The sequence below is a fragment of the Podarcis raffonei genome, chromosome 15 (assembly GCF_027172205.1).
Source record: "Podarcis raffonei isolate rPodRaf1 chromosome 15, rPodRaf1.pri, whole genome shotgun sequence".
In the NCBI taxonomy this organism is placed as follows: domain Eukaryota; kingdom Metazoa; phylum Chordata; class Lepidosauria; order Squamata; family Lacertidae; genus Podarcis; species Podarcis raffonei.
In genome coordinates, this window is record NC_070616.1 from 1,670,140 (window position 1) to 1,692,354 (window position 22,215).

A 22,215-nucleotide genomic window follows, 5' to 3' on the forward strand; every position below is an offset into this window, starting at 1 on the left:
TTGTTGATATGGAGAGAAGTGGTCAGTGCATTAGTTGGAACAGAATCTATGGGGGCAAAGTCACACACACAGCAGGGGGTTCCCTGGATAGCCCTGTGGTGTGTGAACACCACCCCTTCTCCCACCCCCACCAAATCCTGTTGCCTAAAGAGCTTGTGCCAGACTGGCAATCCATGCACTGCAAAGGAGAAGAAATCTCCTTGTGTGTTGGAGGAGGGGGTTGTCAATATCGCCACCGCCCCCCTGCCACCCACCCTGTGCGCAATGCAGGGCTTGTCCAGCAGCAACAGCACCTGGAATCCTGCATTAATGTTTTTAAACAATTAAATTAAAAGGAAGTTCCTGGTTCTGAAGGACAGCCAAGAGAAACTTTGAGAGACATCAACCCTGATCTTACCACCATCACCAACCCCAAGCCATCCCACTCAAACAAACTCCAGATTTAATCCAGGTGTCTGAAAGGACAGCTCAGGGGCCCAGAATAACAAAAACAAACAAACCCCAAAACAGTTTGGTTTTGCCTCTGTAAAAAAAAAAAGGTCACGTTCAGACTGCGATATTTCCTGGATTCCTGGGTCTCAGAAATGCAACTGGCTAGTCTCCCCTGCAGGGTGGCATTTCTGATTTTGGCCACTCCTTGTGCTGTGCTAGCTGTTTTCTTGCAGTGCACAAATTTGGGAGAAGGGCTGCGTCCTGCACCCCAGGCATGATAGTGGCAACATCACCACAGAAGAGAAGGGTGCAGGTTTGAGGTTTTGCAGCCAGATGCAGAAAGCATTCTACTGCGTTAATGCAGGCCAAAGGTTTAAGGAAACGTGTGGGGAAACTTTGGCCCTCCAGAGGCTGCTGAACCACAGCTCCCATCATCCCTTGCTGGAGCTGATGGTAGTTGTAGTTCAACTACACCTGCAGTGCCACAGGCTTCCCACACCTGGTTAAGGGGACGGGAGAGGAGTCACAGTATCATAAAATTCTAGAGTTGGGTGGGAACTCCCCCACTCCAAGAAATCATCTTATCCAACCCCCTGCAATGCAGCAGTCACAGCTAAAGAATTTCTGACAGATGGCCATCCGACCTCAAGGGGGCAAGAGGGAGAGAGGGAGGCAACTCATGAAAACCCCTGCTCCTAGGAGGTGGCAGATGCTACTGATTAGGGTTAATAAGAGGGGGGATCTAAAATGAGCCTCCTCCCTCGTTGGTTTCAATCAGCAGCTGAATTAGGGTCTCAATTAGAAGGTGGCGCAGAAAAGGGATTAAGCCAGATGATAGACGGGGGGGGGGGTATCTCGGCACAGTACCTGGGCGCCCCACCCTTTCCACCTGGGAACTGACTCAGGCACTGCCTGCTGCTTTAGGGTTAGGGACTGGGGTGGGAGCTACGAGCCCCTTTCCCCCAAACCAGACGATACCTCCTTGTATCTCTCCAGCTCCTGCACGAAAGTGCGCTCGTGGAAGAGGGTCTGCAGCCGCTCCTGGGCATAGTTGTGGCACAGCTCTTCGAACGTGGCCCCGCGGCTCTGGCCAGCCATCTCAGGGTTCTGGAAGCCGGGGGTGTCCACAATCATCATGGAACACAAGGACCGCTGACTGGACTTGAGGGCCCTCGGCAGAAAAAGGAGGAAAAGTGGGGTTAGAGGATTCTTTTTCCTGCAGGGTGGAGAGGACTTTAAGCCCCCAAGTATTAAAAATGCAGGGGTTAGCACTGGTCTCCACAGCCCTGGACTGGCCAGCAGTATGGCTGCAAACGTGCCATACATTTAAAGCACTGGCCTGATGCAGAAGGGCTCTTAAAAGAGATTAGCCCCAGAGAAAGAAGTGCTCCTTTCCAGGGACTCCTAATTCAGTCTTTGCTTCTCCATATGCAGCTGTGACCTCTGCTGCCTTGGCGAAAAAAGGAAGCCACCCCAATTCCGTGATTTCTGGGGTTGCTTAGAGATCTGCCCTGGTTGCTGATCTGCTACCGTGCCAAAAGTTCAAAGTGCTGCTATTAGTATATAAAACCCATAACTGGGGGCCAGTTTACCCTGCATGTGCCCGCTCAACTGCTTTGATCAGCGAAACTATCACTGCTACAGGTGCCAGACAATACCTGTTCTGCATTTTTAAGATCCCAATTGCAGCACCTACACTTTGCAATTCCCTGCCTATCGATATCAAGTAAGTGCCTTCGCTGTACTCTTTGCAGTGCCTGCTAAGAACATTCCTGTTTTGCCAAGCCTGTCCAGGTGCTCAGAAAGGTAACGTGCATTTTAACCTGTTTTAGTATTTTAACTTTCTGTATGCCTTCCAACTATCGTTTATGAAAGGGATGGATGGATGACCCTTTGAGTCTCTTCCAACTCTACAATTCCAGGATTCAACTTGGTGGCCACGTAATGCTGGCTACCTGGGCAGCCCAAGGAACAGGGAGCCCTGCTGCCCTCGGCTCTGCAGAAGCAGCCTTGCAAAGCAGGGATGGAGAAGCTCTGTTAGATGGGGGGGAAAGCTTTTCCTCTCCTCGTTAGCTCAGCTAATGCACTTGAGGTCTGAAAAGGTCGGGCGCATTGATGGAGCTTGCTAAGGATTAGCCAACAGGAGGGGGAAAGAAAGAGGAGGAGGAGGAGGGTTTTTTAACTTGGGTGAAGCCAGGGATGGGTGAATCTGGCCATTTTGGTTTATCCTTTTTTTTACAGCCTAATGTTCTGTTCTCCACATTGGTTTGCAATTTATTTAAGGACCCCATGAAAAGTCATCAAGCATTTTAGTGCAGGTTTCTCCTAACACACACATTTCTGTATGCAGCTTCCCTTAACGTTCATGCTTTTGCAAAGCCATGTCCCCTCATGTAATGTGTTTTTGCATGGTCTTTTCACTTACATATGCATTTTTTACTTTTTTTATTTCACAACATTTATATGCCGCTTGACGGTAAAGGGGGAAAAAAAATCTCAAAACCATTTACAAAAACAATAAAACTGTCTGTTAAAAATAGTTTAAAACAACTATTTAAAACTGTTAAAAAAGAAATAAACTAAGCTAAAAACCAGATGACATGACAACATAGTCTGGACAGGCATTGTGAAAACGAAAATGTTTAAAGCAGGTACTAGTGGGCATTGGGAAGGCCTTCAGTCCTTGCAACTGTTTCATCAGGACAAGACCTCCTAGAAAGACCACTAGGCCTGAGCTGTGGCTTCTTTTCTTGAATAAACATTTAACTGCTCTGGCCTCGAGTGATTTATTGCTTTTGTTGCTGACCTATGCCTGGCTCAAGCCCTAACAACTGGCCCCAAGCTAGAATGTGCATTTTTGTACACAAAGGAACGCAGGAAGCTGCTTTCCACTGTATCCTCTGGTTTCTCTGCAGAAAACTGCCTGAAACTGAGTCAGACCATGGGTCCATCTAACTCAGTATTGTCTACACTGACTGGCAGCAGCTCTCCAAGGTTTTAGGCAAGGATCTTTCCCAGCTCCATCTGGAGATGTTACTAGGGACAGAGCCTGGGACTTTCTGCATGCAAGGCAGGTAGGTGGCCTCCCACGGAGCCAGAATTTGCACTGCAAAGCCTGGAGAATGGCTATGTTTCAAAATATGGCTGCATTCTGATCCACGCATAGATTTGGAAGGTGCAGGTTTGCTGGGTCCGCCTCTGAAAGCAAGCTGAATCCTCTGCCTCCCCCATCTCTAGAAAGACCCACCGCTGGCACTTCCATACCTGTTGAGGAGTGAGATGAGCAGCGTGAAGAGTTCAGAGTACAGGCCTGAGGCGAGGGCCTCCAAGCACTCCAGAGCAGTCGTCTTTGGGCCTGGGGGAGCGAGAGACAAGAGAGACCACCAGTGAGGAGGAAAGGATACAATGACACATGACACAGAGAAAGTGGATAGAAAAAGGCTTTTCTTTCTTTCTTTCTTTCTTTGTCTCTCTCTCTCATATAACACTAGAACTCAGGGAGTGATCATTTTACGATATTATGGCAGTGGACAAAGCTGTTATTGTAACTTTTGAATAATTGTTTATTAATTTTTAAAAAAATACACACTAGAACTCGTTCAATGAAGCTGAATGCTGGAAAATTCAGGGCAGCTAAAAGAAAGAACTTATTTTGAACTACAGAACTCCTTGCCAAATGAGATAGCAATGGCCCACAAGATAAATGGCTTTAAAAGAGGATGAGACAAATTCATAGAGGAGAATAAGGCCGCCAATAAGGCTAAGCTTGACGGCTATGTTCTCTCTCCGCTGTCTCCAGCAATACGCCTCTGAATGCCAGTTGCAGGAGGGGGAGTGTGGCTCTTGCGCTCCAGCCCTGCTTTTACAGGTTTCCCACTGGGGCACCTGGCCAACCACTCTGAGAACAGGAGGCTGGACTAGAGGGGCCACTGGCCTCATCCAGCAGCCAGGCTCTGCTCATGTTCTTTTGTTTTTAATTCATCGCCCCCAAAACAATACCTTGTGTGATAAGTGAAAATGGGGGTACATGCATTTTTTTTAAAAGCCCAGAATATTTTTTTTGTGTTGGGATTTCTACACACAGAGATGATTCCATGCAATTAGATGTGGGTTGGGATTTTTTTTTAAAAAAAATATCTATTCATTTAAACATGCTATCCAATCCTAAATGTAGTGACATTTGGAGAAAGTGATCTTTGGAGTTTAAAAGCAATATACCCAGAAATTTATTCCTCAATCCCCTGCTACCATTGTGACATAATAATGGATAGATTCTAATTATGATTGTCATTTGGACCTGACCTCTGTTTATTAAAAGCACATTTTAAAATCCTTTGATGTGTGCCTACCCCAATCAACAAAAACCCTTTTAAAATGACTCTCTTTAATCATTTTTGGGGTGCTGTACTTTTCTGTGCCACTGTTACATAGAAGGAAATTCATTAGAAGAAGAAAGCGTGGGTTGCATAGATGAAAAGTTATTAAAACAAGAGAGTGTGTGTTGTATCCAATGTTGATTAGAGGAGACCCATTGAATCCAGTGGAATGAGCGGGTGAGACCAACAGTGGATCCAACGGTCAAGCAGGTGATTTCTGCGCATGCTGTAATTGAAAATGGGGGAAGGGAGGCAGGTGGGGCTCATCCACCTGGAAAGGTAGCCCATCTAGGAGAAGGAAAACTCTGATCCTAAAACTTCACTGTCCTGCAGGGTATCCTTGAGAGAAGAAAAGGCTAAGGAGAAAACCCTCCACGGATGCAGAGTGAAATCCCTAAGACGGTTGGATGGTGCCTTGTACGCCTCCTTCCAGCAACTCCTGGAGTTGATGGAAATGTCTTGCTCTGCTTTCCCTTGGACCGCACCAGTGAGGCTGGGGAGGGGTCTTGTTGTCTGGGCAGCCCAGGACCTCCATACGGCCCTGGGGAGGTCACTTGGGGGCTGCAAACAATGCAGGAGGCCGCAGCTATGAGTTCCCGGTCTCTGCAGCCACAGCAGGCGCTGCGATTCTCCAGCGGTTTGATTTCACCCCTGAAGGCGCACACTTCCATTGTCTCCCAAGACAAATGGATGCAAAGAACAACAGACCCATTGAAATTACTGGATGTGACTAACAGTTGTGTGTGCGTGCACATATATAAGGGACAGGAAGGACCGATGGCCCCGCCTCGCTCTACTTCTCAGGCTTCTGACCCTTGCAGGTTCAACTTACCTGAGCCATCTGCCAAGGCAGCTTCCTCCGGCCCCTGGCGGAAGGAGGTGGATCTTTGCAGGGTCCCTTTGGGCTGATGCTTGAAGATGGATGAGGACAGCTCTTCCAGTGTGCAGCCCAGCAGGTAGGCTGCTTTCTGGGCCCACTCGTGGCGAGCAAACTGCTTCCTCCCAGCTGAAAAGAGAGGAGGAAGGGATGGGGGGGGAGAGAGAGAGAGAGAGAGAGAGAGAGAGAGAGAGAGAGAGAGAACATCAGGTCTGAGTCAAGAGAAGAGAAGAGGCTCCCTTGTGCTGGCCCGGTGGGGGTGGGGAAGAGGAGACATTTCTGGAAAGGACCCAAGGGCTCAGTACCATATGCAAGTCAGCACGCATCCTTCCCCTTGTCAACAGAGAGCTCCAGGCCCCACTTGCAATGAGGAAGGAGGAGCCCAGGAGGGGAGGGGAAAGGAGGGGCCTGCCAGGGACAACACAAGCATCTGATTCTCCACACATGAACAGTGGAAAAGGAATAAAATTCATTAGGTGAGGGATCACGCTTTATCAGGGTTTGGCATGGCACGACCCACTGCTTGGCCTTGTCATCGTTCACATTGTACAGAATTAAAAAGCAAGACGTTGCTGGGGAAGGGAGGGGGCGAAAGAAATGTGAGGGGGCAAAGAGAGAGAGACATAATGAAAATGTATTTAGGAGCCTGATGAGGGGAGATTGGAGGTCAACAGCTTAATGCTTCTTGCCAGGCTAAGCATGGCAATGAGCCATTGCAGGAGGGGCTGTAGGCAGCCAGGGAAGAAGGGGCTGTGGAGAGAATAGCAGAAAGGCAGCCCTCTCTCCGCCTTGCCAGAACTGGGGGGTGGGAGGTGGGGGAACAACCAGAAACATCACCTGCTGGTGACAGCCACCCAGCTGTCCACCCGCCCATCAAGAGACATAGCTGTGGCAGAGGGTGGCAGAGGATCTGCCTTGCAAGCAGAAGGTCCCCGGTTCAAACCTCAGTGGCATCTGCTGGCAGGGTTAGGAGGGACACTCTGCCTGAAACCCCGGAGACCCATTGCTGCCAGTCAGTGCAGACGATACTGAGCTAGATGGACTCAGTGTAAGGCAGCTTCCTGTATTCCTAATAGTCAGTGAAGCCATCCCACTCTTAACAGTGGGCCTTCCTGGGGCCACAGAGGAAGGGGCACTTCTTCAAAGGTTTCAGTTGGGGTGGGAGATGCCCACCCATAGATATCTAGGGGGAAAGGGATTATTTCTCCTTTGCACAGGGTGTCATGAAGGACCAGGTGCTGCTCAGAAGTTAGAAGGTGAGGCTGTGCAGGACAGGCCTGGTCCAGCACATTTCGATGCAAAGCAGAAGGGACAGAAGACAATACAAGTTTTTTCAGGGGGGGGGTCAATGATAGCCACACGCAGAGGTCCACAGTAAATTATGCCAAGCATTCAAGTTTCTAGACCCTCCCGTGCAAAACTGCTTTACACGTGACGTGGGGAAGGGAGGGAGGGGCACTGTAGCTGGTTTGAGGTGAAGATGGGAAGGACTGACCACCAGCTCCATGATGGATGTAGGAGGTCCTGTTAGGGCATCTGCAGGCAGGTCTGGGGAAGACTGCCTGCCTGAAACCCTGGAGCGCTGCTGCCAGTCAGTGCAGGCAATATCAAGCTAGGTGAGACACCTAGCGACCTGATTCGGTATGGGGCAGCTTCTTGGGTTCTTATGTTTTTTAGGGAAAGTGCCATAGCTCAGTGGCAGAGCACCTGTTTCATTCCCCAATGGTAGGGCTGGAAAAGATCCCCTTGCCAGTCAGTGTAGAGAGCACTGAACTGCATGGACTAATGCAATTAGTCTCTCTATAAAGCAGCTTCCTAGGTACAGACAGCCCACCCACCCCCTGCCCCCATGACCATGGCACAGAGGAAGAGGGTGTACTCCCAGGGCCACCCTGGCGGCCCACCTCTAAGGAGGATCCGGGGCAGCGAGCTCACCAGGGGGAGGGGGTAAACGGGACTGAGCTAAGCAGCCCTGTGCACCAGAAGGCACCAAACATGGGTATGGAGGAATGTGGGTGGAGGGGGATGAGGAAGAGAAAGGGCAGAGGGGAGGTGGATTTCATGGGGGGGCGCAAGGAAAGGGGGCTTTACCTTCGTCGCCGTCTGCATTGCAAAGGGAGCAGCATGCACCATGCAAACACAAAGAGAGGGGAGTTAGAACACAGCTTTGACATAAAAAGGTTCCTGCAGAGACATCAGGTGCAACAAAGGCAGGTGAGGCACAAACACGCACACACGCGCTCACTTTCATGAGACAAAAAACCCATCCCAAAGTTGTGGAGTTAAAGCTAATTGCAGAAGGGGTCCAAGATTTCTGGGTTGCATATCACAGTTTGTCTCCACCAGCTAGATGGGAAGGAGCACAGTTCCAGGTGTCAGTGGAGTGGAGGCAGGACTGGGGAAGGGACATGGTTCAGGGGTATAAAGCAGCTGCTTCGCATGCAGAAGGTTGCAGGTTCAACCCCCCAATGGCATCTCCCTGAAACCCTGCCAGATAGTGCAGACAATACTCAGCCAGCCTGACTCAGTAGAAGGCAGCTTCCTGTGTTCCTAAGGGAGCAAACTTCTCTCATGGATACAGCAGCTGCTTGGCATGCAGAAGGTTGAGGGTTTGATCCCCAACAACATCTCCAGGTAGGGTGGGAGACACTCCCTGCCTGAAAAGCTGGAGAGCTGCTGTCAGTCAAACATTTTGGTAGATGGAGCACAGGACAGCTTCCTATGTTCCAGAGCAAGGGCTTAAGACCTGCTCAGGATTTTAATATAGCAAGGAAAGGTTGAAAAAGGTAAATTGGCCACGGTTCCTTCCTAATGCCATGTGACAAGCAGAGGATCTTGCTGCCGCTGAGGGATAATCACAGGTGATCTAAAACTCAGGGATGAGATGTGGGCTGCCCGCCACCGCCATGGCAACCCTGCCTGAAAGACGGGGCTACATCTAAAGCAGAGATGCTGACAGCTCCAAGCAACCGACTCACTCATCGCTCAGGGAATAGATTAAATCACAAACACACACCCAAAGCACAGGTGTAAGCAGCAAAACACTAGACACACACACACACACACACACACACACACACACACACACTTGCCCAAAGTGCACAAGGCAGTAGCTGTAGCGCTGAGCCCTGTGATGGACTGCCCTCTCCTGGTTATGTCTGAGTGTGACTGCAGAAAACATGAGGTACCAATTTCTGTTTCCAGAGCAGCGGGGCAGACTTGGAGGAACTGAATCCAAATGAACCCTCTCTTCTTTGGGGTTGATGTGTGGTAGGGAGGGGGATAATCCATGCAGTTCTGCACTTTTACAGATGGTTCAGGCCAGCGCTTGTGATGTCGCAAAGGAATTTCCCAGCCACCCACTTTCAGAGCAGTTATCAACTGGAAGACAGACCAGCTCTGTCTGGGTGCTCCGCTCCCTCATCTATTAGCTGTCAAGCAGCAATTCCTGCAATGGAGGTCAGAGGGTCAGAGAAGGAGCAAGGTCCAGTCCAGCAACTCTGACGACAGCCTGGCTTCACTTGGCTCCTCCTCCTCCTCCTCTGTCTGAAGCTCTTCCATTCAAACTTCATCCCGCCTGTTCTTCATTTTGACGCCAGGTGATTGACAAGTGGGTCGTCCTGCCCACTTGTCAAAGGGGTGAGGGGAGAGACTGCAGAAAGCAGGATTGCTTCAATGATGTGCAGGGAGAGTTCAGTCCTTTCTGCAGTTGTGTCTCTACCCACTCCACATCTGAGATCACATATTGTTCAGCCATGAAGGCATGGATCATTCACTATCAGCCTAGCCTACCTCACAGGGCTGCTGTGAGGATAAAATGGAGAGGTGGAGAAGCGTGGGGGCAACCTTGAGCTCCTTGGAGGAAAAGGTGGGATATAAATGCGGTATTGATAATCAAATAAATGTTGATTTGGTAAGAAACAACCTCATGGGGGTCCAAGGAGGCTCACGTCTGGCCGAGAGGGGGTGAAGGTTTCCCATCCCTGTGTCCTAAAGGGAACCCCAAGCCCAACTCAGCAGCAACGAAGCCACTCCCAGCACCCAAGAAGGCAGCTCTCGACGAGCTTGGCCCATTACCTTTGGTGGCTCCTGCAGCCCCCAAGTGATAAACGGCCCCCAGGACAAGCCAGAAGGCTTTCTGCTCATCACTGGAGATGCCCATCACTTTCATGGCTGCCTGGAGCTTGCTGAACTGCTGGGCGGCCTTCTGCTTCTCCTCCGGCTGCAGCCAACAGGAAATAAATAAAACGAAATACACAGTCAATTGGCCTGCGTTAAAAAAATGGGGAGCCTGTTTATAATTGCTCAGTAAATGGCATCTGCAGTGGGGTAGTTTCCTGTGCTGGCTTAGGTGGCACAACGGCCAAGATCCACAGGCCCATGGGTGGCCTGCTCGGGGCAAAAGCACACACATGCTCCTGCCTCTTATGGTGAGAGAGTGAGCAGGGAAGCAAGAACAGGGACCCCACACAGCTTTTAATTAAAAATCTGCATGCAAGTCCTCAGGAACAAGGGTAAAAGCTCTTGGTGGTAGGTGACTTTTCCGCTTTGTCCCGCAAAGCTAGTCAACCAGAGCTTTCACACAGCAGGCTTGTTTTTATCTAACAAAATTTATGTACCGCTTACTGGAAGGAAATACCTCCAAGTAGCTTACAATGAACAGTCGCTGAAGATACCAATAAAAAGCAATTTACATAAAGATAAAAGAAAACCAGTCATTATAAAACACTTATACTTGCTAAAATCACATCATCAAGATTACATGCTAAAATTAAAGGCCTCAGCAGGCTTGCTGGGAACAATGAAGCTTTTAGCAGGCACCGAAAACAGTACAGTGCAGAGATCCAAAGTGTTGGGGCCGCCATGCTACTGATTTCTTGCAAGGGCAGAATGAACATAATGAGACACTCAGAGCAATGTCAGCCCCACAGATCAAAGCAGTCAAAAGAGGGCACATATGGGAGGAGGTGATCTTTCAAGCAAAGTGGTCACGAAGCGTTGAGGGCTTTGCATACTAACAACAATACTGTGAGCCTCTCCCAGTCACTAGCCAGCAACCCGTGCAGACCTCTGATCCCCTCAGCGGCCCAACCGCCCATCAGGAAAGAGGAGAGGAGACATAGCTCAGTGGTAGAGCATCTGTCTTGCAAGCAGAAGGTCCCAAGCTCAATCCCTGATGGCCTCCAGGTAGGGCTGCGAGAGACTCCTGCCTGAAATCCCAGAGAGTCGTTGCTGCCAGTCAGTGTAGACAATATTGAGCCAGATGGTCTGACTCTAGCTCCACCACCCCTTCTACGACTGAGCCACCTTACCTTTGACAGGGGTACAATCCCAAAGACGTTGTTTTCGGCCAAGTGGTTGAAATGAAGCTCCGTCCTGGGGGTGGAGGGGAAGAGGACAGAGTCAAGAGGGAGTGCTGGAGGTGGCATCCCAATTCAGAAAGGCCCACTTTGTCCTCCCCCCAGCCCACCCCCTGCACTAAAACAGGGGTTGCCTTGGTTTGCAGGAGCCCTGTGGATTTTGATTTATGTTCAGCTGCCTCCACAGGGTGCTTAGAAATAGAAATGATTTGCACATTATTACCCCAGCCAATAACTACAAGATTATCAGGCCCATGTTTTATCACAAAACATCCAAGATCTAAAGGGTCTGAATTGTCCTCGTTTTTCTTTGTTTATGTGATGTTGTAGCTTTTGCACATAAATAAAAATCTTTTTAAAGCAAAAACAAAGGCTACACTTGCCAGAAGCAGACAGAATTCCTAAAACCACTCAGGACATCAAGGCCCCTGGTCTGCACTGTCCTGCCCCCTCACTTCAGGGCTGGCTGGGCTGCGGTTAATCAGTGGGGAGAGACCTTCCTTACTTATATGCACAGAGGCATTTGAATATATCCAAAACAGAGCTGAAGAGGCTGACAAACCCTCCCAAGGCAGAGCTGTGAGACTTGTCTCACCACAAAGGACATTTTCATGACAATTTTGGACAGCGGGAAAGCAACATAGGAGGAGGCCGGACACACATAAGAAGAGCCTGCTGGATCAAGTCAATGACCCACCTAGTCCAGCATCTTCTTCTTACAGTGAACAACCAGATACCTGTGGGAAATCTGCAAGCAAGACTCGAGTACAAGAGCCCTCTCCCCTCCAGTGGCATCCAGCAACTGGTACTCAGAAGCATTGCTGGCCTCCAGTTCCCAAGGCAACCCCAGCCAGTAATCTGGGCCCTGCATTTCAGACCAGTTGAAGGTTTCAAGTAGTTTTCAAAGCCACCTTTGAAAAAGCTAGCTTGCTTTCTTCCTTCCAACCCATTTTGAGAACCCCAAGCCAGGAGGACACTGCAACACATGCAACCAGGCAGGCGCTGGTCCCTTGGGTTGGGAGCTACAGCAGCCTCCTTACCGGAGGGCATTGTCCGAACACGCCAGCAAGTAGTAGAACACGTTGAAGGTGGCCTCATTCGCGGGGCGCTTGGCAACCCTGAGTTTCTCCAGCAGCATCGTCTGAGGGATGCAATCAGAGAGAGAGAAAAGGTCTGTTTGGTACAAGGCCAGAGGGTTCCCACTTTGGCCCCAAGAACTTCCTGCAGAAGCCCAGCTCCTACCCCACCCCACCCCACCTTCTGTCATACTCTCACTTCTGGCTAATTTTGTGAGGCTCAGGACCATCACAGCCATGACACCATGGCGTACAAGCCCCTATTACTTGCAAACGCGGAAAGGGCTGTGACTCAGTGACAGAGCACCTCTTTTGCTTGCGGAAGGCCCAAGGTTTAATTCCCAATAGCATCTCCAGATAGGGCTGAGAAATACCCACACACACACATGAAACCCTAGATCATAGCTGCCTGCCAGTGCAGACAATAATGAGCTAGATGTGCCAATGGTCTGCCTCCAGAGGAGGAAGTTTTCTACACTCCTATTTAAATCAGCCTTTAATTCAACACCACGAGGGCTGGAATTTCACTTTATTTTTGAGGGAAGGATGATAGCTCAATGGCAGAGCATTTGGTTTGCATGCAGGAAGTCCCAGAAATTCAGTCCAGGGAGGGCTGGGAAGGACCCCTGTCTAAAACCCTGGAGAACAGCTGCAAGTCACTGTAGACAAGTCTGAGCTAGATGAACAAAAAAAGTCTGACTCAGGATAAGACAACTACCAGCGCTTACTGCTGCAGGGATACAAGAATGCAAGAACATAATAAGAACCTGCTGGAAGTGTGTGCAACACACACAGAAACATCCTCTCACCTGCACAGAGGCAGAGGCCACCTGCCCAGCCTGGTCAAAGTCCAGCGAGATTATCTGTGAGAAGCGGGTGGCGTTGGCGTTCAGGCTCGTGCCGCTGTTGCCAAAGGCCTCCAGGATGGTGTACAGCGCTTGCCACTTCTCCGCTGCCAAGGCAAAGCAAGGAAAAGCATGCAGGGGCAGACCATTGTTGTGCATGGGGGCACGCTCACATACGTGTAGATGAACTGGCAAGCATGTGTGTGCACCCCACCCCCACAACCCCAATAGACCGGTCATCATCTCAAGGGGCCAAGAGGAACCCCTTACCTGACTGTATCACCCCTTAGCAGATTTGCCACCCCCCAGACTGTGTGGCACTGTGCCATGCAAGTTGCTCAACTCAAAGTAAGGGACATTTTGAGTGTCAAATAGTTAGCATCCCTGTGAAATGCAGTGCTGACAGTGTCAATCAGGCACCACCCATCCGGAAAGGAATACGGTCCGATTTCAGAGGAGCTGACAAGTCAGAGAGAAAAGACAGGATCCTGGCTGCTGGAGGTTGAAGAGACAGGCTAAAAAGGGCACTACAGCAGCACACAGCAGAGAACAACAACAGGGGTCAGCACTTCTCCAACAAAGAGTAAGCTGAGGGCAGTTGCAGCAGGATTTTGAGAGTGGAGGGAAAGGGATAGGAAAGAGAGACTTAGGTAGCCCGGGGCGTGTCAGTTCAGGATCCGCTTGCCTCTTCCATTACACCAGCTCAGCTCAGCTTTGCAAGAGATTCCCATGCAGGCCACTGTGAGAAGAAGATGGTCAACTAGATGGGCCACTAGGCCTGATCCAGCTGAAAGGCTCTTCTGAGGTTCTCTGCAAGATCTGCAAAGTCCACCTCCTTCTTCCTCCATCTGCAATATCGTTCCTCTTAAGAAGAACATAAGAAGAGCTTGGCTGCTGCATCTAGCCCAGCACCCTCTTCTCACAGCGGCCAACCAGTTGACCCAACGGGAAGCCTGTCCAGTGTTTCTCGAACTTGGGTCTCTAGTTGTAGTTAGGGATGATGGGAGCTGTAGTCTTCAGTATTGCTCAGATCGGTCTAAAAATAAAACAATGGTATCTCCAGCTAGGGCAGGGAAGGATTCTGCTTGAATTCCTAAAGAGCTATTGTAAGTCAGCACAGAAAATACTGAGTCAGATGGACCAACGGTCGGATAATGAGTTCAGCGTCCCTGAAGGGCCTCCTCTTAAAAACAGGACGGCGGGGATTTGATGGGATGTGGTACCCTCTCATAATGTACGTGACCCAACAATGGAGTCAAGACTCTTCCACCCGCCTCTCAAAAATCTACGTAGCTGTATACAATTCCCAAGCATCACTGACTTGAAACAAATGTTGAAACAAACAGAAAACAAAAACAGCACAGGGGGCTTGTAATGTGCTATTTATTGTGAGCCTGTAAAATGACTTCCAACTCTCTTGCGTTTTCGTTGGAATGCTGGAGCTATGTTTTCCTTTGGTTAGTGTACCACATCCTGTTTGTTTTGTATATTGTTCACTTGTTTGCTTTACACACACACACACAAAAATCAATTGGCCTCAAATATAAAGTCTGGAAATCTGTTCAGGCCAATATCTCTGTTATGTTAGGACATTGTACATCCTAGTCATTTCTACTTGGTTATCTAAAATACGTTACTTTGGAAAATACTGTTAACCTTAGAACTGCTGCTAAACCTGTCATAGCTAAATGGAGGGAGGGGACCACGTCTCCTTCTATATCCGAAAGGACTGAGGAAATTTGATCTATGATTAAGTTAACACCACAAAAGAATACATAGGAACCAGCCTAACAGATTAATGGAAAAATTGGCATCTTTCATAATGTTTTGGAACAGTAAGCTTCGTGATATGCTGCTTTCAACCTGCTGTAAAATTGCATTTGTTTACTCTTGGTTCCTTTTCTTTTCTTTGCTAATAAAAATAATTGTTAAATTCCAACAAAGACATTTATTTTGTTAAAGAAACAGGACGAGAGCTTGGTGTGCTCCTTGCTGTTTGGTGGCATGGCTTCCCTTGAACATCATTTCAGTAGAAATGTCCTCATTTTCACCTGCTTTCCCAAGGGCTGCCCCCACCCCCAAGGGCCTCTAGAAGGAGCCGAGGCCACTGCTGGCCACACACCCACCTGAGAAGACCTTCCCGGAGCTGCCAGCAACTGTGGCCAAGTACTGGACCAGGTGCTGGCAATTGGTGGTCTTTCCGCTGCTGCTGCTCCCCAGCAGAACGATGGACTGGTCCTGGCGGCTCATGAGCATGTTCCGGTAGGCGGCCTGGGCCACGGCGTAGATGTGGGGGGAGGTGTCCTCCTTGCGGCAGCCCTTGAACATGTGCATCACCTGGAGGAAGCGGCAGCATTAAGCGCGGCATCGGAGAGGCAGCCAAAGGGCAAGAGGGAGAGGAGATGCTGGGAGGATTAAAGCAGGCATGGCTTCTGGAACTGGGAAACAGGAGCCCCAGAGAGAAGGGGAGAGAGAGAGGCTGTAGCTCAGTGGTAGAGCATCTATTTGGAAGCAGAAGGTCCCAGTTTCAGCCCCCAACAGCATGTCCAGTTAAAAAAGGGGGTCTTCTGTTCTTATTAGTCACTTTAACAACAAAAAACAAACTCAAAGCTGCTTACAAAAATGATTATGAAACAAGGATATATATCCTGAAATGTCTGATTTTCGCTACATATGGCAATTGTGGTTTTAAAGCTTTATTGCAAGCCACCGCCGTCACCCCCACCCCCCGATAATGTATTTCAAGAGTGGGGGGTGTAAATATAAATAAGAATTAATGATGGATTTAGGGATGCTACCCAGCTGTGCTGCTATCACACCATCTTATCAATCCGGTCTATTGATCAACACTAACCAGATGTCGATTTTTAAATCTCTATTCTTCGAGCCACCAATAAAAATGTGGTCTATAAATTTCAGTACACACAGACAAACAAACAAACAGCATGAGTGACACACTGCAGAGAAGATTCTCCTCACTACATCTGTGAGGAGTCAATCATTTTGCGAGGCAGCCCTTGCACTTTGGAACTCCTTGCCTATTGACATCAGACAGGCGCTCTCATTACAGTGTTTTGGTGCCTAATGAACACTCTTTTGCTTCGGAAAGCCATTAAGTTACCCGCATCTGTTTTAAAGGTTCTATTGATTTTGCCTTTGTTGATGGTTCTATGCATATTTGTTTTAATAATACTATTTTACATGTTTTAAATTCACTTGAGGTTTCAGCTGTGTTCTCCTATCTTATTCGTACACCACTTGGATGACTTTTTATAAGACGTTTTTAATCAAGCGAAGAGCTGTAGCTCAGTGGAAGAGAAGCTGCTTTGCATGCAGAAGGTCCCACATTCAAGTATGGGCTGGGAAAGATGCCCTCCCTGGAAAGCCCCTGCCAGTCAGTACAGTGAACGCTTGGGTTGCGAACGTGATCCGTGCGGGAGGCACGTTCGCAACCCGCAGCGTTTGCAACCCGCAGCGCCGCGTCTGCACGTGTGCAGGTCGCGATTCGGAGCTTCTGTGCACATGCAAAGCATGATTTAGCACTTCTGCGCATGTGCAAGTGCCGAAACCCTGAAGTAACCCGTTCCGGTACTTCAGGGTTTTGGCGCGTCCGTAACCCAGAAACGTGCAACCTGAAGCATCTGTAACCCGAGGTATGACTATATAGACAATAATTAGCTAGATGGACCAATGGTCTAACTCAGTATAAGAAAGCTTCCTACATTCCTAAGCAGTTTATGCATTTTCTAAGTAAATAACAGAACTTTGCAGTCCCACCTGGGGAGCAAAGAGTGGCTTTAACAGGGCACTTTGAGCCTTCAATCGTCTCCACTGGGGGGATATTGATGACCTTTGCCCCCTCTCCTCTCCCAAAGGGAATATCCAAAGTCATGGCCAGCCCCAACAATGAGGAACAACATGGGAGGGAGCATTTACGGCTTCCCCACCCCCTACTTCTGGAAGCCTTGTAAGTTGCAGCAGGAGAGGGACTGTGAGAAACCCACCAAGGGGGAGGTTGTTTCTAGAACCAAGGTAAAACTGTCAAGCTCCCTTGTTATTTCTGCTACAGCCAGGAAGTATTGTGTGGTTAATGCAATCTTGTGATATTTACAGTCCTGAAATGTGTGTGTGTGTGTGTGTGTGTGTCCCCCGGTATGTTGTTATATTTGCTATCACGCTGCTGTTTCATTATGTTATTTATTATTAAATTGTTCTTGCAATAGTCAATTTTGGGATACATTCCTCTTTTCTTTGCTGTAAACTGCTCTGAGCAGGATTCTTTCTTCTTGGGAAAGCAGCATACAAATGAAGTGAGGAAGAAGCAAACAAATGAATGAGCACCCGCTGTGCCAACCTGCTCCATCCTCCCAGCTGCAACACTCACCTTCTCAGAGTACATGGATGGAGAGCTGAGAGGGTTGATGACCACCATGTTGGGCCCGGCGTAGGTGTGAATGAGGTTCCCGCCATAGCGCTGGCGGAGCGTGTGCAGGACGCTAGACTCATTGAGGTACACAAGGCTGGCCAGGTCCTCCACGCGGTCGCATGACGGCGGGTTGGCCTGGGCAGAGAGAAAGGGAACCTGGTTAACCTGGGCAGGACGAGGAGTCAATCCAGATTTGGCTGCAGGTGAGACGCAGCTGGCGCAGCCGCCACACCTACCTTTTCCACGTCGTCTTCATCCACCTCGAGCTGAGCTCCATCGTAGTCTAGTTTCACCTTGACTTTCCCCTCGGGCAGAAGGCCGGCAGCATCAGTCTTCAACTGGCTTGCTGTGTGGGCAGGGAAGCAGGACACAAGGGTCAGTTGTACAAAAGAGACACAACACACGGAGGGAAACCTCAGAGGTAATGTGATGCTGCCACCTAGTGGCCCAACCAAACACAAAATGCTTTCAAGGACGTAAGATGTGCCGTGCTGGATCAGGCCAATGGCCCATCTAGTACAGCATCCTGTTCTCACAGTGGCAGACCAGGTGCCTGTGGGAAACCAGCGAGCAGGATCCGAGCACAAGAGCACTCTCATTTCCTGCATTCTCCAAAAACTGCCATTCAAAAGCATTGCTGCCTCCAACCCTAGAAGCAGAGCGCAGCCCTTGCGGCTAGTAACCATTGATAACCCTCTAGAGCAGCAGTTCTCTACCTGTGGGTCCCCAGATGTTGTTGAACTACAACTCCCATCACCCCTAGCTAGCAAGGCCAGAGCTCAGGGATGATGGGGGTTGTAGTCCAACAACATCTGGGGACCCACAGGTTGAGAATCGCTGCTCTAGAGCCTCCGTGAATTTGTCTATCCTCTTTTGAAGCCATCCAGGTTGGTGGCCATCAATGCCTCTGTGGCAGCAAGTTCTATAGTTTAACTATGCACTGGCATGAAGGCAAACATGACACGAAGGCCGGCAACACTGTGTGGGGATCCCTTGCAGACCATCACAGCGCCTGGAGACAGCCAGCTCCTGCATCCATAGCAGTGGTCAGAGGAGGAGTGACCCCTGGGAGGAGCACAGAGAGAAGCAGCACCCTGGTGCATCTGCAGCAGCAGCACCGGACGCCTTCATCTGCCCCAGCTGCAACAAAACATGCCTCTCCCATACCGGTCTCTACAGCCACAGTAGGTGCTGTGCATTCCAAGAGTTTGACTTCACCCCCAAAGGAGAACTGCTCCACTATCTCCCGAAACAGACGTATGTCAACAGGAGCAGTGTGAAGAATGACATTTCAAAAAATCTGTCCTGAATCTTCCAACATTTAGCTTCATTGGATGTCCATGAGTATTTTGAGAGGGGGATGAAAATTATGCTTCCACTTTGCAACCCACTTCCCCCCAGCCCACTCAATTTCCCAAGCTAGTAGCCATCAAAATATTCAGAGGCAATTAACCTAGAAAGTCCATTTGTACTGGGGTTTTGTAACCCTTCAGTTACCTGCTGCTTTCAGCGAGCAGCAACCCACAGTTCTACTATTTTGAAATAGAATTTCCCTTCGTTCCTCTCTGTGCTATTTATATTATCCTCCAGCACACGGCCCCTGCAACGAACACCTCATCCCAGCCCCACATTGCTGGTGGGAACCGGGGGTAGCTGGGGACAGGAAGCCTCTCTGGAAGGTTGAGCCCAAGTCATGAAAGGGAGCCCCACCACCTGCACCACTGACCCCCACTTACCTAAGGAGAAGCCATCCTTGTGGACCAGCCACACTTTATCTGTCTCATACCAGGCCTCCTCGGCTGCAATTTGTTCCTCCGTCTTGGCCTGTGGGGATGGGGAGGTGGGTGGACAAGAAACAACTGGAGTCACTACACAGCCCCTCAGTCAGAACGGGGTGGGGATGGGGTTCTGCCCACTTCAGCCCAGCTCCATTTAGGCTGCATACATACTGTATATTTAAAGCACACAGCTTCCCCCAGCGAATCCTGGGAAATGAAGTTTACCTTTCACAGGACTACAGCTCCCAGGATCCTTTAGGCAAGCTGTGTGCTTTAAATGCATGGTGCATGCACAGCCTTCCTCACAGAACATCCCTGCTCATATCTTGCACTTTGCACAGGCCCAACTGCTCTCCTGCCTGATGCACAGAACCCACAAGACTCCCCCTCCCTCAGACGTGTCACAACCAGAACCGTCACCATCACCACTACCAAAGCTCAACTCTGATCAGGCTGGCTGGGTTCAACCTCCAGAGGGGTTAAATGTGCAGCCCCCCCTCCCCAAAGCGAGCAAGGCAGCTCCATGAAAAGAGCAAAGAGCATGCAGCATGCGGCACTGCCCCCCCTCCCCAAACTGACACACACACAATCAAAACTCCAGAGGTGCAGACAGAACAAGGCGAGGAGAACGGTGAATGGAGCATGCAAAAAAACTCAGCTTGAAATGGACGAAGTAAACCAGGGGCCCTTTACATGGGGAACCTTTGGCTTTCCAGATGCTGCAGAAGCACAACTCCCATCAGCCCCAGCAAGCCTGGCCAAAGGGATGAAGAGAGTTGTACTTCAGCAACAATAGGAGGGAACCAGGTTGGGGAAAGGCTGGCCTATGGTCACAGGCCCTTGCAAGCTGGGAGAGTTGGGGAAGCAACAACTGAAGGCCATCTGGATGCATGGGGTTGGGTAGGACAAACCACCCAAGAATGAATTCTGTTGGGGTAGTAAAGCAGAATAGGGTCACCTGTTCAAATCCCACTGGGTGGGCTCTTTCAACCTGCTTTATGGGGCTACTGGAAGAATGGGGATAGGGATGAGGATGAGAAGGATGAGGATGACAAGATGTGTCTGACCCACAATCCCTGGAAAGGTCCATCATTATATCTATAATGGCTTCCCTTGATCCAGAGACCATCTATGGAGGACGGACTCAGAAAAAGAAATCCCCTTCATGGAACCACACACAAATCCAAGGCAGCTTTCTTCACCCACACCAAGCACAACCCTTCCCCTCCCGCAAGCTTCAAGCCACAGACGCCCACAAGCAACAAGAGTTGTGAATGGAGCAGCCAAACCTGCGGCCGAGAGACAGCAGAGGCCAGCCCAAAAGCAGCTGCTGGGGCATCGTCCGCCTGAGCCTGTGGGAGCTGACAGGAAGGGAAGCAATGTGGGCCAGGTTAATCTCTCTCTGGATGCCCGCCTCCAGGCGAGATCAGGGTGGGTGGGGGAACCAGCAGCACCATACTACCTCCACCCCCACCCCACAAAAAGGGAAGACCTGGCTCTGTAGTCTCCCTGTCTGCCATGCTACAAGCCCTACCATGAGAAAAGGGAAACTAAGGCGTGGAGAGAGGAAAAGTCTACTTGGCATATACAGAAAGCAGGTTCCTTGCAGCAATGAAGGTAGCAGCTTGCTCTGTCCTGAGCCAACCTTCCAAACCCTCAGAGATAGCTGCCCCCAAGTGCATGGGTGCCACCCCCAATGAACCAAATGTGTGCACCTTTGTAACATCATAATAGTCAGGTGGGGGACCGAGGGTGGGTTCTGAGACACAGGCCATTCACAGAAAGCTGTGTTATACTGAGTCCGACCCACTGGCCTATCTAGCTCAGTATTGCCTGGCAGCCTCTCACCAGCACTTCAGGTAGGGCCTCTCTCAGCCCTACCTGGAGATGCCGGCTTCTGCATAAAAAAGTGGGCGCTCTGCACCACAGAGCTACAAGCCTTCCCCCAACTTTTGTTAGTCACTATGGTTAAAACGGAAGCCCCACGTTTGAATCCACTGGATGCTGCTGCCACCCGCCCTTCAGTACCAGATCCTGAAAAGAAACAACACAGGGTGTCCCTTGCCTTCATATTCTGCTTGTGAGTGCCCAGAGGCACCTGGAAAACAGAACACTGAGCCTTCCAGCTCACCTGCATGGTCCTGGTCTCTGCTCTTCCCCTTTGGTCCTCACCCCCCGCCAACAAGTAGTCCACCTGTATGCAATTTTCCTCCCTGCTGGCCTTTTCTCTTTTGTTTGTCTCCCTTTCCATTGAAAGGTAGTTTGGTAAGCTCCTTGGGGCAGGGACCCAAAGGCTACTCTGCAGAAGCGCTGCCTACATGTGCTGCTGGCAGGGTAACACAAATAGCAGGCAGCATGAAAGTAGAGAAAGGTTGTTGCTAATGACTTTTGGGGGCTAAGAAACGATCATCAAATTGAGGATGAGTCTTCCCCACCCACCCACTTACTGACTTTCAGGCCAGGCCAGGCCGATTACTGATCCCTGGGGTTTTTTCCTCCTTAAACAGCTGGGCTCCCCCCCCCCATTTCCCCAACCCTCACTGTCCCATTTCCACGGTAAAGCAACTCACCAGGGCTCTCAGCTGGGGCCTAGATTGATCCGTCAGGGGAAGGGGAAGGATCCGGACAGTGTCGCTTTTGGATGCTGAAAGTAGGCGGCCTTTTGCCCCTTCCGAGAGAAGCAGCCCCACTTCCCATGATGCCAGCAATAGCTTTGGCATGTGACATGGAGGCTTCCACCCCTGCCCCACCCTGCTGCTGCTGCCCCCTCCCTCCCTCCCTCCCCAACGCCCGCCCAGCCGTGTGCAAACAAGTCATCTCTCTCTTGTCTAGCATGATGGAAAGGGGAGGCCCAGGCCGGATGCCAAGAGGTGAATAAAGCCTTACACTCCAGCACGTGGCGCGAGCACACACATCAACCCAGAGGCAGACGGGAGATAGAAGGGGGTCCTCCGGTGCGCTGGGGTACAGTACCTGGGGGAGTGCAGCCGTGGTGGTCGCAGGCTCCGGCTAACCCAGCAAAGGAGAGAGAGGAGAGAAAAAGAG

At 50.1% G+C, this 22,215-nt stretch overlaps 1 protein-coding gene across 8 annotated transcripts in view; it reads right to left on the bottom strand.

Moving 5' to 3' along the window:
• MYO18A (myosin XVIIIA) overlaps nt 1-22,215 on the bottom strand; it is a 147,303-nt gene that overhangs the window by 69,616 nt on the left and 55,472 nt on the right. For 4 of the 8 annotated variants that reach the window (XM_053366747.1, XM_053366746.1, XM_053366742.1 and 1 more), the window contains 12 exons: nt 19,129-19,216; nt 17,629-17,738; nt 17,351-17,527; nt 15,093-15,303; nt 12,931-13,073; nt 12,086-12,186; nt 10,998-11,061; nt 9,763-9,907; nt 7,777-7,788; nt 5,641-5,814; nt 3,697-3,787; nt 1,411-1,603 (listed from right to left, as the gene is read on the bottom strand). In XM_053366747.1, the coding sequence (XP_053222722.1) occupies nt 1,411-1,603; nt 3,697-3,787; nt 5,641-5,814; nt 7,777-7,788; nt 9,763-9,907; nt 10,998-11,061; nt 12,086-12,186; nt 12,931-13,073; nt 15,093-15,303; nt 17,351-17,527; nt 17,629-17,738; nt 19,129-19,216 (1,509 nt within the window). Of the gene's footprint in view, nt 1-1,410; nt 1,604-3,696; nt 3,788-5,640; nt 5,815-7,776; nt 7,789-9,762; nt 9,908-10,997; nt 11,062-12,085; nt 12,187-12,930; nt 13,074-15,092; nt 15,304-17,350; nt 17,528-17,628; nt 17,739-19,128; nt 19,217-21,740; nt 21,861-22,056; nt 22,180-22,215 lie in introns of those variants that run through there. The other 4 variants (XM_053366740.1, XM_053366743.1, XM_053366741.1 and 1 more) reach the window with 3 other exon arrangements.